Below are 15,273 nucleotides of genomic sequence, written 5' to 3' on the forward strand. Positions count from 1 at the left end.
CATTGGCAAACTTCCCGAAGGTCCATATCTTAGAAAAAAAAAGGCATTTCATTCAGTCACACATACATTTGTGCCTAGTGAGCTAATACGCAATCACATCTACCACCCAGACCAGGACCAGCAGGACCACCACAGGGGCCCCCCAATGCCAAAGACCAAAGAGTACAAACTCCAGCCTAGCCAGAAAAATACCCCTCCCCCGCTGCGCCCTTGTGCCCAGAGCCGGGCTCCACCCTGGAAAGACACCCCAGCCCCAGACAAGCAGCCCACCACCACCCAGGAGTTCTGAGCATCCCCCCCTCCCCAACTCCAGGCACGAGCCAGGGCCCCTCAAGGTAGACCCAGCCCATGCTCCAGGCAGCCACCCTTCCACTCCACAGGAGGTCCAGGAGAGTGCAAGGCAGAGGCCGCCGAGGATGAGGACGCCCAAGAGAAGTGTAAACACAGCCTGACCAGGCTCACCGACTGTTGGAATTTTGGCACTCGAGGGCAAGGACCAGAACCCTCACCACAGGGACACGGACACCCCCAGGCTCAAATGTGATGTGATCCTCAGCTCATGTTCTTGCCAGGGAACTCAGGGATTCCTCTCCCTGCGTGGAGAGAGGGCCGCCGGGCCCAGGAAGCCAGCACCCAAGGGACACGGCCGCCGTTGCCAAGGGTTCTGCTACCCTCATCAAGGATGGAGTATGGGACAGAAGGTCAGAGGCCCCAGCTTCCTTGCATGGTGTGTGTGTTTGTGTGTGTGTTTTGGAGTGTATGTTGTTGCGGAGTGAAGGGCTCAGTTAAGATTGGTGGGTAAGACACTGAGAGGACATGTCCAGTTTGCTGGAAGTGATGTCCAAGCACCCCACCCCCACCACCAACAAGGCTCCTACATGTCTAAGGTGCAATTAAAACCAAGAGGGGAGGGGTCCAAAGTAGCATCGCAAGCTGACCCCCCTCCCTCAGTTTGGATTTTTGTCAGTTCAAAGGTGTTTAGACAACTTTCCTGTGCTGTTTGCTGCAAGTTTAGGTTTACCCGTGTCTTACAACAACAGAAATACATTTCCATTTCTGATTTAATTTGTTTTGCGCCTGTCAATTGCATTTGGATACTTTATTGTATATACAAAGTTGCTGCATAACTTTCCTGTGCTGTTTGCTGCAAGTTTAGGTTTACCCGTGTCTTACAACAACAGAAATACATTTCCATTTCTGATTTAATTTGTTTTGCGCCTGTCAATTGCATTTGGATACTTTATTGTATATACAAAGTTGCTGCATAAAAAATATCCAGTAATAAAACAAAAAACACCACCATTGAAAGATTGTAAAATATCACGGTAAAATAACTGCGGTGTGGAGAAATGAGACTGCTCTTTGTCAAGATAGGGAGTCTGCAATGTTTCTTGTTATTTTTTTCAATTTATGCATAATTTTCTTTGCAGCTGAATGAACAAAGGAAATCTCCAGCATTTATTTATTATTTAAATTCATTATATATATAAAGAATTATACAATAAATAATCCACTAAATTAAACAATTCAAAATAAATAAAAACATCAAAACTTTTAGCACAACATTTTTATTTACATTCGGTAAGAAGCTTCTCATTACCCTTCCTGTTGCCATCTTGTTGAAACTTATTTAAAGGTTTGGAGTCACCGATCAAGGAATACCAAAACAAGACCTTACATCCCTCTTGCAGAAAAATGATGCAATATTTGAAGATTAGGCAAACTCCAAATCTTTGCAGTTGTCATCCTCGTTCAATCTGTGTGTAGATTATCTAACCTCTTAATCTGTATTGCTCAACACTATAATCCATTGAGAAAGGAGGAGTTGACTACTCATTTTGCATCACTGTTGTTTGCTTGATTTCTCTGTAAAAAAAAACTGAGTCTTATCTTTATTCTGTAAGGTTCTTGACAACTTATTTATTAGAAAAAACCTTTTTGGTTATATTGAATAGGGTTGGATTTGCTGCAGTGTTATTGGGCATATAGTGAATGAAAATCTTGCCCTGAGTTTCTGGTTCTCCAGAATGAGATGTACCATGATTTTCTACAAGAAAAGCCCTATTTATATGTACTTACGAGTGTTAATCTTCCAGTTGTTTGAGGTCTTTTAAGATACTCAATTTATGATACTTACGTTTTTCTTTGATCCTCTGTCTGTTTTCAAAGCCGTTGTTATCCTCAGCTTTTTTTTTCTTATTGTTAAGAAGTTTATGTAATTAGTTCATTCTAGTCCTACGTCCATTTTAATTCCATGCTATCTCACTGCAGTTGTTTTCTGTTCACTGCACTACATCAATTGATCAGTTGATGAGAAGTGAGGAACAGTTTTCACTTAATCAACTGTTTAATAAAGATCCTCTTTGTTTTGCAAAGCCAAGATTTTCTACAGTGTGCATTGGTGGCTTGATTCGTGTCAGGGGAAGACTATACTATCTTTGTTGTCCATTGTTCAACACAATTGTTAGACCTTTTTTCTATGTCCATGTGTTCTTCTGTTTTTTTTCTACATGACTGATCCCTGTCTGTCATATGCTCAAAACCAAGACAGTCTGATTGGCAGATTGGTTCGGGTGACTTCAGACCTCCAAGTTTTAGCACCTTTGATGGCTTTGTATATCAACAATTTTTCCATTCACACAATACAAGGGACCTGTCGTGTGCTGCTAATGCCCTGTCTTGACTTAAATCGTGGAGGGGAGGGGGGGGGGGGGGTTCTTCTTTTGTATCCATTGCACAACTTTTAATGATTAAAGACTAAATTAGTTTTTTTCTAAAATTACACTTACTTGATTTGAACTTCTTCGAACATTCTGATCGGACTGTTTGCTTTCATTAATTAGGAATAAAACTACAAATTAAATTGACTCTGAAAATGACTCAAAACTTCTCTAAATAATTGAGTAAAACCTGATTTAACAGCAAAACAAGAAGGCTGTTAATTTTCAAATAAATGGTTATTCCTGTTGAAAGCTTTGTTCAGTTTCACCTAAAAAGAAAAAAAAATTTTTAATAAAATGAAATTAAAAATATATATATATACTGTATATATTACTATAGCTTTACACTGTTGGGCAGTCCTCACTATCAAATAATTGAAAACAGGCTGGGTTTTGGGTTTGTTTATCGTAGAAGACCTTTGATGTCTTAGATGTCGAAGAACTCTGAACTGTTGTCATTTTAACTGCTATGGATTTTCTTTAGCTTTCAGCACTTCTGCTGTAATCTTGCAGTTGTCAGTGGGCAGAATTCTGAAAAACACCAGGAACTCTGAGTGATTGTCAGAACTAGTGTTGGCTTTTGGTGGTTTCTGAAAGAAAAGGAAAAGAAGCTGTGTTTTAGAGATGGTGCAAACGGACAGGAAACTGGATGGCTGTCACAACATGGCTAACAAAACTGTTGAAATTTGTTACAGACTGCTCAGCCATCATGACCTGAACAAAAAAACACACCTGGAATAAAAGTTACCACTGACTGAGCCCGTTTATGTTGATGAAGGTGAAGTTTAAGATCTTTGTCAATATTCAAATGCAAAGTATGACGCAGAAAAAAAGAACCATAAGACTTAACAAGGGTGGAGGGATATCCATTTGCAGTAACTTCTAAACTGCGTCTTCCTATTTCAGAGATGATCGCTGCCATTCTCAATCTCTGCTTGATCTCTGTCTTTTTCAAATCTCCATGTTCAGCTTTTCTGAGAGCGTTCACAGCTGATCTCTTTACAGGTATTTTGTCCTAGGTGTGTGTGTGAAAAGGCACACTCAAAGATTGAAACATTTCCTCTGGAGTGCAGTAGCAATCACAGTGTTCTTGAAATGTTCAAAGTTTTTCCTAATTTGATTTTTTTTTTCTTGCTCAAAAGCTATGTAAATGTGGGTGCCTGATAGATGAGCTGTAATTTCCTTACTATATTCCATTTTTCCATTATTCATTAAACCTGTGCTAAAGATAGACACTAAAGTTTTCTGACTTATAAGATGTTCCTAATTCTTTTTGTCTGAAACTTGAATTGACAGTGATTGGAGAGAAAAGTATACCTGCGGTATATTGGACAAAAACAGATTCCGAATCAGATGAACTAGTAAATAGGAAATTGCAAAAGTTGACTTTGTCTTACTGATTGCGTAAATGTAAAAGTCCTGAAAAATGAATGTTTCCCCAGTAGGTTCTTCCTGGTAATCTGCTTTGTGCTTAAAAACAATGCATAATGGTAGACTGTGGCAAATGTCTATTTCTATGCACAAACATGCTTGATGCGCTCCAAATGAAGACAGGAAGGCTTTTTGTCTGAAATAAAGAAAAATGCGTTAAGAAAAGGAAGAATTCTGTCAATTTCTCAAATAATAAAACGTCATGTGGGGGACTCCTTCTTTTCCTCTGGGTAAAGTCGTGATCTCACGAGTCTTGACAAGAGAAGAACACTTGGTTCCACTGCACATCTGTTACATGCCCAGCGGGGCATAAACACAGAGCAAAAGACCTCCTCAATAGCACCACTAGTTTTTATTACAAAAGTCATATATACTGTTTATGTGGCAAAAACACAGAATAATGCAGAAATGTAAGTTTGAATTCTGAAGAGCAAAAAAGGAAATATGCATGATGGCAAGAAACATATTTCTGGTGGCATAGATCAGTGTTTTTCAACCTTTTTTTGAGCCACGGCACACTATCCTTGAAAAAAATACCGCGGCACACCATCATCCAAAAATTAAAAAGAAAAAAAGGAGAAACTCATAGTCTGTATTGATCTACAGCCCCTTCACAATCTCACATGCATTTTTGTGATATTTGTGGGAGAAAAAGATGGAAGTTGCAGCTGTTTTTACTAAAAGATGGAATAAAAGTTAACTTAAAAGACTTAAAAACTGTTTGTGTGTTCGTTGTGGTTTCAAGACGTCAAAGGAAGACTCATTGTGTGCTGAGATGGTGTCACTTTAACCCAATGCCTCATGGGAGATGCAGTGCAAACAGCCGCCAAATGCAAACAGACTCGCTTCTCTGAGCTTTATTGTTTTGATCACGTTCCACGATTTGATTCCGGATTCTGTGGAAAGCTACACCGCTAAAGACGAGCTGGTATTTTTGTTAGAGTGACTTTATGAGCAGAATCAGAACAAGGAAGTGAGGACTTTAACCACTTCTGATTGGTCAGACTGATGACGTAGGATTAAGCATCCAAGAATGATTGGTGGAGACAGTTAAAGGGACGGAAAACAGCTGATGCTACGGCTAAATCGCGGTACCATCATTCTCATCAAAATGTATTTAATAGAATCAAATAAACACACAGAAAAAAGTATTTTATGATCTTTCATATTCCTAACTACTCAGTGTTTTATCAGGGCCTGTTTGGATGAACACAAAGCTGATATCCTGGAGATGGAAAATGTTTTTAGATCAGTTAATGAGGGCCATTTTCCATGGCACACTGGTTGAAAAACACTGGCATAGACATTTATCATTTAAAAAAAGTATATTTGCCATGGACTTGAAAGAATCGCACATCTAGACTGTCATTGAGATTGTGAAACCTGAATCCCCAGATTGAAGTAGATTATAGGTGGTCTTGTATGTCTTCCATTTCCTAAAAATTGCTCCCACAGTTGATTTCTTCATCCCAAGCTGCTTACCTATTACAGGTTCAGTCTTTCCAGTGTTGTACAGATCAACAATTTTGTTTCTGGTGTCCTCAGACAGCTCTTTGGTCTTGGCCACAGTGGAGTTTGGAGTGTGGCTGCTTGAGGTTGCGGACAGGTGTGTGTTTATATGAAAGTCAGACAATGTGATTGTCTGGATTTTTTTTTCTCATTTTGTCTCTCATTGTTGAGGTATTCCTATGATGAAAATTACAGGCCTCTCTCATCTTTTTAAGTGGGAGAACTTGCACAATTGGTGGCTGACAGGGCTCCAGACTAACTTTTTTCACTAGGAGCACTGTGGCCCCCAACTGAAAATTTTAGGGGCTCAACCAGAAAATTTAGGGGCGCATACCGTAAATCAACATTCTAACCAAATCTAATAATTTCCACTGTAATACGAATAAATACTTTAATAATAGTTGCAGAAATTACAATGTGCTGTTTCAAACAATACTTAAATGTATGTAAATATTAGGGGATGGAAATTCATGTTGGCGACACCAAATAGGTGCAGCTAAGATGCACAATAATTTGAGATCACCCAGATGGACGCAACGCTGCACAGATCACCTGGTGTGAGACATATTTTTGTTTTTGCTCTAACATCACCTGTCAATCAAAACAAAAATATCACCAGAAAGGGGTGGAGGCAAGACCCCAACCTGAGCGAACACAGCTGGAAATTTAGTACTGAACTGACTGAAAGCTGCACTACAGACTACAAAACAATGCATTATGGGACATGTGTCCTGATGGGTTTTTTGTAGTTCACTGATCAATTAAAATAATTTAAAATACCAACTGATTAAAAAAGGCTACATCAATTACAAAACATTAAAACAATTATAAAAGATTGAATAAATTGAATGTTAAGGACAACTCCTAATTCCTGTTCTCCTTCAGTCTCGCTGCAGCTTCGCCTTCATGCCCCCCACCCCCACCCCCAGGGCGCTGGTTCATCTTAAACACGTCTATGGTTGTATTTTCCCCACGTGTTTTAAGACTAAATGTTGTTGTCGCTCACACGTGTTTAATGTTAAAGCCCCGTTAGCTGTCACGCATGTAGGTGTGGGACATATATTCTCCTCGGCCGGCCCACCTCCCGCGGGAGCGGTGTGCTGCCATGCATGAGAACAGTGGTTTGCTTCGCGAGTTTGAGACCCCTGCTGTAGACTCTGGCACTGGTACACTAGCCGCAGGTCGGAAGAACGAATCAATAGTTCACTTACTCATAGCTCAGATGCACAAATCAGGTTGTGATGATATTTGTCTCCGTTTCCTTCCCACAGATGTTTACGCGCACTCGATTATCTTTAGGCCCCGCCCCCTCCACATATTTTAGCCACTTGCAGTGACCTATTCTTCTCACACGCATTGGCCGCCTCAGGCATCACTCAATGACACGCGAGTGTGCGCTCGCGCGTGCTCCAGTCTCATTAGTATTCGCGCGAGTGTGTGTGTCTGTCTGCGTGCGTGTGCGCTCGCGTCTCATTGATTATTTCATTGATCATTGACGTTCCCCTTCCACGTTTAATGTATAAAAAATACGGAGGGTGGGGGAGGCAAATTTACTGGTAGCACATGTGCGACTGGATGTAAAATTCAGTCGCACACTCTGAAATTTTGGTCGCAAAATGCGACCAAATGGTCGCAGTCTGGAGCCCTGGCTGACTAAATACTTTTTGCCCCACTGTACATTATCCATTTCAGGAGAACAGACTGGACTTTTCTGACTTCTTCTCCTCAGTTAGATTGCAGTGTTGCAGTTTCAGTATTGGTGATGACAGTGAGTTTTATCTAGGAATTTCAAATGTAAAAGTTATTTACTAGCTTGAGTAGGTGCCTGAAATTAAAACCCTGTTTCTTAGAGGAAATATTCCTTTCCTTACTTTTCTCCATATGGCATTGTTGGAAATCCAAGACTCAATTGTGAGGTGAGATAGACTGTTAAGCTAAGCTGTGTCTTCTGTTGTTTCCGTGGAAAGAAAAATGTGTTGAATCTTCTGTTTTCTTATTTTCAACACCACTTTTGAGCACAGTTGTTCCTCCTCACCCACTCACTGCTTTGTTCCTGTGACACAATTACTTTTTGCAGACCATCTTTTTAGTCACTAACTAGGGAGCTTTTAAAGGTTGCCCCTTTCCAACGATACCCTCCTGTGTTTAGCAGCTTTTCAAAGCTGTAGCACATGTTCGGTTCCAAACAAAGCCTGTGCAGTCTGTTTTACATCTTGGCATTGATATTGGGCATAGTGGATTACTACAACGTTTACTAAAACTCTGTTTACCTAATGTGACATACGTTCTATATCACAAGTAATATAGTTACATCAACCAACACATATTAGCCTTTATGACCTTTAACTTTGTGACTTTAAAATGATTCCTTACTTAAATTTTGTATTCGTGGAAGGAAAAAAAATGCAAGTACCTCACTCTGTGGCATAATTTAGAGATTTTCTCTCACATGGGACTGTAATGCCAACCACCCATAATGCCGACAAAAAAGTAAAAAGATCAGCTTCCAAAGAAGGATCACAGTCAAAGTTGGTTTCAGTCATGAAAGGTGTTTCCATTTAGGAAGTGATGTCCATTGGCAGTTGCTAGGCAACTGTATCATATTACAATTCCAAGACGAGTAGCAACAGTAGGGACATGCAATGGCATTTCAGCATGTATGAGATATATGGACTCGATCAACATTATTTATAAGATCTTTTTTTTTTTATTTCTACTGATTTTCAGCTGCAAATGTATTTTTGATTTTTGCCTATTTCATGGTTGATGTACAGTGTCCCATCAAACATGATATTTAGCCTAACTAGGTTTTGACATCAAGAACAACTTGAAGTTCATTGTTCTGTCAACAGTTTTAAGGCATAATATTTATTCATTCATTCATTCATTCATTCATTCATCTTCTTTACCGTTTATTCCCTTTCGGGGTCACGGGGTTGCCGGAGCCTATCCCGGCCACTTGGGCGTAGGCAAGGGATGCCCTGGACTGGTCGCAGGGTAGAATATCCTCAATCACACATCCATTCACTCTCACACTCACACCTATGGTCAATTTAGAGTTGCCAATCAACCTATGAAGCATGTTTTTGGACGGTGGGAGGAAGTCGGAGATTCCGGAGAGAACCCACGCATGCACGGGGAGAACATGCAAACTCCACACAGAAAGGTCCCCCATTGATGTTGTGTTTATCATGTCCCCCAGCCGGGACTTGAACCAGGGGCCTTCTTGCTGTGAGGCAAGAGCGCTAACCACTGTGCCACCGTGCAGCCCTGCATAATATTTAATCAAAGCAAAATACACTTTTACTCGTTTCAATCGAACTAATGATACAAGTATTTTTGAGCTTTTGCTAATTAAATGCACTTGAGTTGCATTTCAGGAAATGTTTTACATGAGTTTAACACAGATATAAAACTGACAGTACTTTTTTAAGTGTTTTTTGGGCAATAGTGTGGACTATATTATATATTCTTTTATCATTAATCTATTCTATATCACTGAACGTGTTTGTTACATTTAATAGAAATAATTGAAAATCAAATGTTATATAGTGAAAAGTTATTTGAAATCAAGCAGCTGTAATGTTTTCGTGTCTCTTTTTTATTTTAGTGTTGTCAGAGAAAATTAATTGTTGGTTTATACTAACTGCCCATTATCATAAAGTCGGGTGTTTTCTGTAGGAAAAGCTCCCAATTAGAGATGATGTTCTCATCCTTGGGAGAGAAGTTCAATAAGTCTCCTCATTTTTGTCTCCCCTGAGACCAGCCCAGTGGAGTAGCCATCAATTCAAGACTTCTCTTTTGCTGACTGTGTGCTTCCACAATTGTGCCATCTTTTACCGTTCATTAAAATAAGGTGTAAACGAGTAAAACCTTGATTTGACTATTGTTGCTTATTGAATTGACAACTACAAAACAGCTTCTATAGAGCCATTGTTATCATTTAACAAATCAATAAAGAAGTGTTTTTTTTTTATATTTCAAAAATATTTTGACAGTATCTTAAGGCATATTGTTAGAAGTCTAAAACATACTGGTACCAGAAGAATGTGGGCTGTACCTGAATGCCCAATGCTAAATTATTACACTTTCTATGCAAAAATGATCCAGTGCCTAACAAGAATCGATCAAATGTTACTGAAAAGTCCTTCAAAATGATCAAAAGGTGACTGGTGTTGAAAATAAGTTGGAATCATCAAAATGTGATAAATTCCCATTCCAATCATATTTTTATCTATTATAAAGATGTGGTCTTTAGAAAAACAGTGGTCTTGTAAATATAATAATGCCAGTATTAGGAAAATATAAAAAAAAAAACATTTCTTTTACTAGGATATAGTTTTGCGCGGCGGCACTAATCCATCAGAAAACAGATTCAGAGTTGTGAGCAGGACTGTTTGCACTGAAGCAAACTTCCGCTGATATCCCATCATCCCTTTGTTTACACTCTCTCCCGCTAGCTTACAGCCCCTCACAACCTCATTCAAACATTACTGGTGCAACAAAAATGGCAACCAATATTTGAGCATTTCCAATATTTGAGCATTTTCAGCTGTACAGTTTGGATCCAGATGCCAATTCGGACAAAAATAATGAAGACATGCATGCTTCTATTTGTCTGCAAGTTGATACATCAGAATGGACTGTAGCATGTTTCAAATGACAGTTTTTCACGATTTATCCTGATTTTAATGAAGAAACACTCAGAAATGCAGTTTTAATCTTAAATTGTTTTATATATGCCCTCGATAGAGATACATGCTACAAGAAAATGTTAGAGAAAACCCAAAAACACGAATTTTATCAGAGTGGGTCTTTTAATAAATTAAACCCACGAAGTTGTCGTAAATGTGCCCTCCTTGTTGGAGAGAGCTTATGCAACCTTATTTTTCAGTTGGGCAACCAAATAATTTGAGGTATAAAAAACATTTCCTCAACTCTGAAAGTTGTCCTGTGGTTCAACAACAGTTGGACATTATAGTTCCATATCATGGTCTAAATCCGAGATTAACGGGGTGGATGTTGCTTGAAATGAGAACAGCTGTAAAGAAAGTTTGACCATTTTTTGTTAAAAATGTTCAGGCCTGACCTCTGTGAAAACAATAAAAGACCTGGTCTTGAACATGTTTTGACAGTGTGAACCTATAGGGGTGGTGCTTCAATTACAAACCTTTATAGTCAGTCAGAGCAGGTCCAGTCAAAAAGCCCCATGGCACAGTCCAGAGGCTGCCAGCTGGACTGCTGTGGAAGCAATCCATTGTGGTTCTAGTTTGTTAGCATGTTGATTGTAATATGCAGATTGTCCCACAAAATTTGTGGTTGTTGCAAACGTGGTCGAACAGCGCTGACACTGACCCCATGAGGCGCTGGGAGCGATACTGCACACGTGGTGCTTTAGCAGTGTGAGACAACGGTTTATTGCAATTAATAGGAAGACAAAGTAGTCCTTTAATGTGCTAATATGCTTGTTTTGTTTCAGCATGCATAACACAGAGGGACAATTTATTTCATACAAAGCAGTTTTGAGTGTAAGCTTGACAACAACTTAAATAGGCTGAAAACACGTTCAGTTCAATTCAATTTTATTTGTATAGCACAAAATCACAACATCAGTCGTCTCAATGGGCTTTGTGCGGATAAATGTAGGGTAAAACATAAATTAAAAAGGATCATGAATACATACAATTCAATTGAAAAATTCTAAACTGAACTAACTACACTAAACTGGACATTCCTACCTTTAGGCCCTCTTACGCGGTAAGGAAAAACTCCAAAAAAAAAAAAAAAAAAAAGGGTTCCGGAAATAACAAATACACCTATAGAGTGGATTGAAATAATTTGAACACAAACAAAATCTTGTATTTAATATTTTCTTTGTTGCATTATTTATTTTAAAACCAAGAATGCACAGTTGATAATTGTTTTTGGATGAAAGACAAAAAAACCTATTTAAAAGTTGGTTTGTTCATTGAAGTTAATATCGTTATTGGAGCTTGTTTAAACTTAGAAAAACACAAAGTTATAGTAAACAAAAGGGAGTTTACATTCTTAGAAGACTTTCACACAATTAAATTCCATTGCTCAGATTCTCAATTCTCTTGTCAATGGCAGTATGGATTAAAAGGATTGTTAGTGCATCTTTATTAAATCCTACCAGATGTAGTTATACTACACCACCTGCTGGAAACGGCACCCAGCAAATCAAAGTACCAGAAGCCCGGCTTTACAAGTGTTTACTCTGCTTCACTACGCTCAGGTGTCTGCTTTTGTTTGATAAGAAATGCATGGAAGTTAGCACAATGACAGCCTTAGAATCTGGCAGATTTTCAAATGGTAACACCAGAAACAAATTATTTCTTAGGCATTTAGTGAAAATGGGCTCATACAGCACAGAGGAAAGTCACAAAGTAAATTCAGTATCTTGACAACATTTGAAGTATTTGGACATTGAAAAACAGTCCATGATAAATGGATCAAGAGTTCTTTGTTTACCTCATTGTTCTGATTACTGTATAGAAGATGGTGTGTTCTTGTATCATCTCCTCCATTTTGGAGATTTCAGTTAAATTGATCAAACAGGTAGTCCCGTCAAGCGGGTGGGAACCTGAAGTTGAACTGAGGTTATAGCAAAATTCTTATGTGGCTGCTGCTGCTGAAAGGACGATCCATGTGTGAGCAGGCACCTGTGCCCTGCTTTCACTCAGTCTGACAGGGTTACCTTCATTTTTAGGAGCTAAATATGAAGCTGGATAACATAAATAAAGACATTAAGGGAGTCACTTGTAGTTTTTTGGATACCTCTGTCTTACTCGATGTCTGGCTTTGCCGTTGTCTTAAATACTGCAAGAAAATGAGTTTCATCTCTGACTTCCTGTGTAAATAGCTTCTGGAAATTGAAATGTCTCCCTCCATTTCTATTTTTCATTATTGTAACTTGTTTATTGATTATTTTATCTTCTCAGTGATGCATTTCATGGGTCTTTTTCCCCCCCTCTTGTCCAGGTTTGCACCATGGCGTCCAAACCTCAGCCTCCGCTGATGAAGAAGCACAGTCAGACAGACTTGATAAGCCGTCTGAAGAGCCGCAAGATCCTCGGTGTTGGTGGCGAGGATGATGATGGTGAAGTGCACCGCTCAAAGGTCAGATTATATGAAAATCAGTCATCTTTTTCTATGTGGGCAGTAATCAACAAAAGACTGCAAAGGAGAGTGGATTAGTGCAACCAGCTGCTTGGTTATAAGCGATCGAAGTATTTAAGGGAAATTGTTATTTGTCAAAGGATGAAACAAACCTCACTAAAATAAACATGCATTTATTAGCCATTAAAGATGGTATTGATTTTTTTTGTTTTTTTCTTCAAAGCCACAGTGGGAAAATAATTAGTTCATCTTTCATGTGCACATTTGCTGCTTCTGCTTCAGTGAATCTAAAGTATATGTTCTCATAAAATGCTCAATCTCCACTGAGATGTGACTGACAGCCCTCTGGGACTGCTTGTCTTTGTCTTTTCATTCAAAATAATCTTTCTTCATCTGTCTTTGTACATAAATATCATGAGTAAATGCAGAAAACACTACACACATTCAAGAAAAAGCCCAAAGAAAGTCCTATTAATGATTATTAGGAACAACAGCAGGAGATTTAAATCACAATTTCCCTGACTCATCTAGGTATAGATTTCCCCCCCCTTTTTTTGAGATTGCATTTCAGCGAGCAAAGGAACACAAGGCAGTTCCTCACTAAAATATTAATCAGGCACACGAGGAAAGGGAACAGACAGAAGGCAGAAGGCATACGGTAGGGTGGTGGCTGATAACTTGTGATGAGATGTCAGCCCCCTTTTTCTCAGCCCTCTCAAAGTGTTTGTTTTCTCTCTCAATGTTTTAGCACAAAGCCTAACCCAGGCATCTGTCACCTAAATCTTTCTAATGCTGTACCCATGGAGACGAGAAACGCTCAATGCTCTTCTATCCTTGATGAGGATAGTTACATTGTTTACAGAAAAATGTCCATTTTATGTAATAAAGCACCAATGGAGAGTAGCATGCAATGTTTTCACCATTATTTAAGAGTGATATTAACCTTATTTAAGTAACCTCTGCCCCCATCCACCTATTTTGCCTTAATATTTTCTTTTTCTTCTCTGTTGCCAAAAGAAGGAAGTGAGAAGTAAAGTCTGCTTCATAGGTTGGCGTGCAGAGGAAGCGGTTACCTTTATCCTGGTGATCCTTGTAAACAAAGGGGGGAAACGTTTCTGCTGTCTGCTGAGCGTCTCTTCCTGCCTCACTTTACTGATGAGAACATTGCTCTTACTGCAAACTAGAGAACAAAAGGAGTCACTTGTTTTTTTTACCTTTGCCGTGCATCTGTTAAATTATGTTTAAGCCTGTTGTGTTCAAAATCTTCAAGGGTAATTGTTCAATAGATGAATATATATGTGAATAACATTCAAACTGCCAATGTTTTCTGCTTTAAGGACAGCTGCATTCACCACAACAGTCTGTCATAATTTGTGCAACATCTTGCTGGATTTATTGGAGGACAAAAAGGTTTAGAAATGATTTTCTTTTGGTGTGCTTTCTGTGTCAACTGTCCAGTTTATTATTTGTGCTGTTTTCCTTTTCTCCCAGAGTCGGAGTAGTACTTGTCTAAGTTCTTCTTTTTCCTGTTTCCCTTTTTAAGAGTGCTTTCATTCCGGGGGAGTAGGTTGGTCTGCTTCTTTGGTCCAGGACAGACCTATTTTCTTCTTTTCAGTTAAAATTCTCATTGCACTTTTTGCAACTGGCCTAAAATTTGTAAGCATAAGCCTGTGCGGGATGGTTGCTGTTCCCATTGGCCAGAAATCTTAAGAGCGGGAAAACACAACTTTGAAAATACAGTCATGACCTGCTGAGTATTTCTTGATGTTGGCATTTACTCCCTTTTTACAATTTCAAATTTCTAAAAATTTGAGAAGTTATTTAAAAAATCTATTTTGTCCATTTCATTTAAAAGAATTTCTATTTATTTATTTATTTTTACATAACTACCTTTTCATGATAACTTGTTAATTTTGGTATGGTAAACTTGGCAATGTTTTACGCCGGATGCCCTTCCTGACGCAACCCTCTCAAAGCAACAGGGCTTAGGACCGGCACAGAAGTAGAGAAGGGAACAGGGAGCAGCCCGAAGTCGAACCCTGGTTTCACGGACGGAAGGCGCCGCAAACCAGCACGAGCTAAACCGGCTCCCAATGAGCATAAAGACAAGTGAGCGGGTTTATTCAGGAACTGAGTGAGCGAACCTTACAACTGCGCAGGTGCAACCCTAAGTGAGCCGTGATCCTACGCGGCCACTTCCCCTTTGCGCCCTCGCCTGGGTTTGCACGCAGTGTTAAGAAGGGTTTTTGTCACTTGGGGGCGGTAACTTTTCTGGTTGATCTGATTGGCCGACATTTGCATGTCAAATCCAGCAAAGCAGCGGGGTGGGACTTTCATTTTTTAGAGCAAGGGGTGGCTAACAGGCGGCTTTTGAGCTGCATGCGGCTCTCTGCCTTTTAGCATATTTTCTATATACTGTTCTTTCACGACCATAAGGTGCACTTAAAAGTCTTAAATTTTCTCCAAAACGTAT

General features: G+C 39.3%; 2 protein-coding genes across 4 annotated transcripts in view; both read left to right on the forward strand.

Moving 5' to 3' along the window:
* The window catches only part of cd82b (CD82 molecule b), a 156,181-nt gene that overhangs the window by 103,050 nt on the left and 37,858 nt on the right, over window positions 1-15,273 (forward strand). The gene's annotated exons all lie outside the window — the stretch shown is intronic.
* The window catches only part of tp53i11b (tumor protein p53 inducible protein 11b), a 57,824-nt gene that overhangs the window by 26,550 nt on the left and 16,001 nt on the right, over window positions 1-15,273 (forward strand). For all 3 annotated transcript variants that reach the window (XM_004069551.5, XM_020703927.3, XM_078948571.1), the window contains one exon: window positions 12,663-12,800. In XM_004069551.5, the coding sequence (XP_004069599.1) occupies window positions 12,672-12,800 (129 nt within the window). In that variant the 5' untranslated portion in view covers window positions 12,663-12,671. The remainder of the gene's footprint in view (window positions 1-12,662; window positions 12,801-15,273) is intronic.

This window comes from Oryzias latipes, chromosome 6 (genome assembly GCF_053564925.1).
Source record: "Oryzias latipes strain Hd-rR chromosome 6, Olatipes_Hd-rR_3.1".
Lineage (NCBI taxonomy): Eukaryota > Metazoa > Chordata > Actinopteri > Beloniformes > Adrianichthyidae > Oryzias > Oryzias latipes.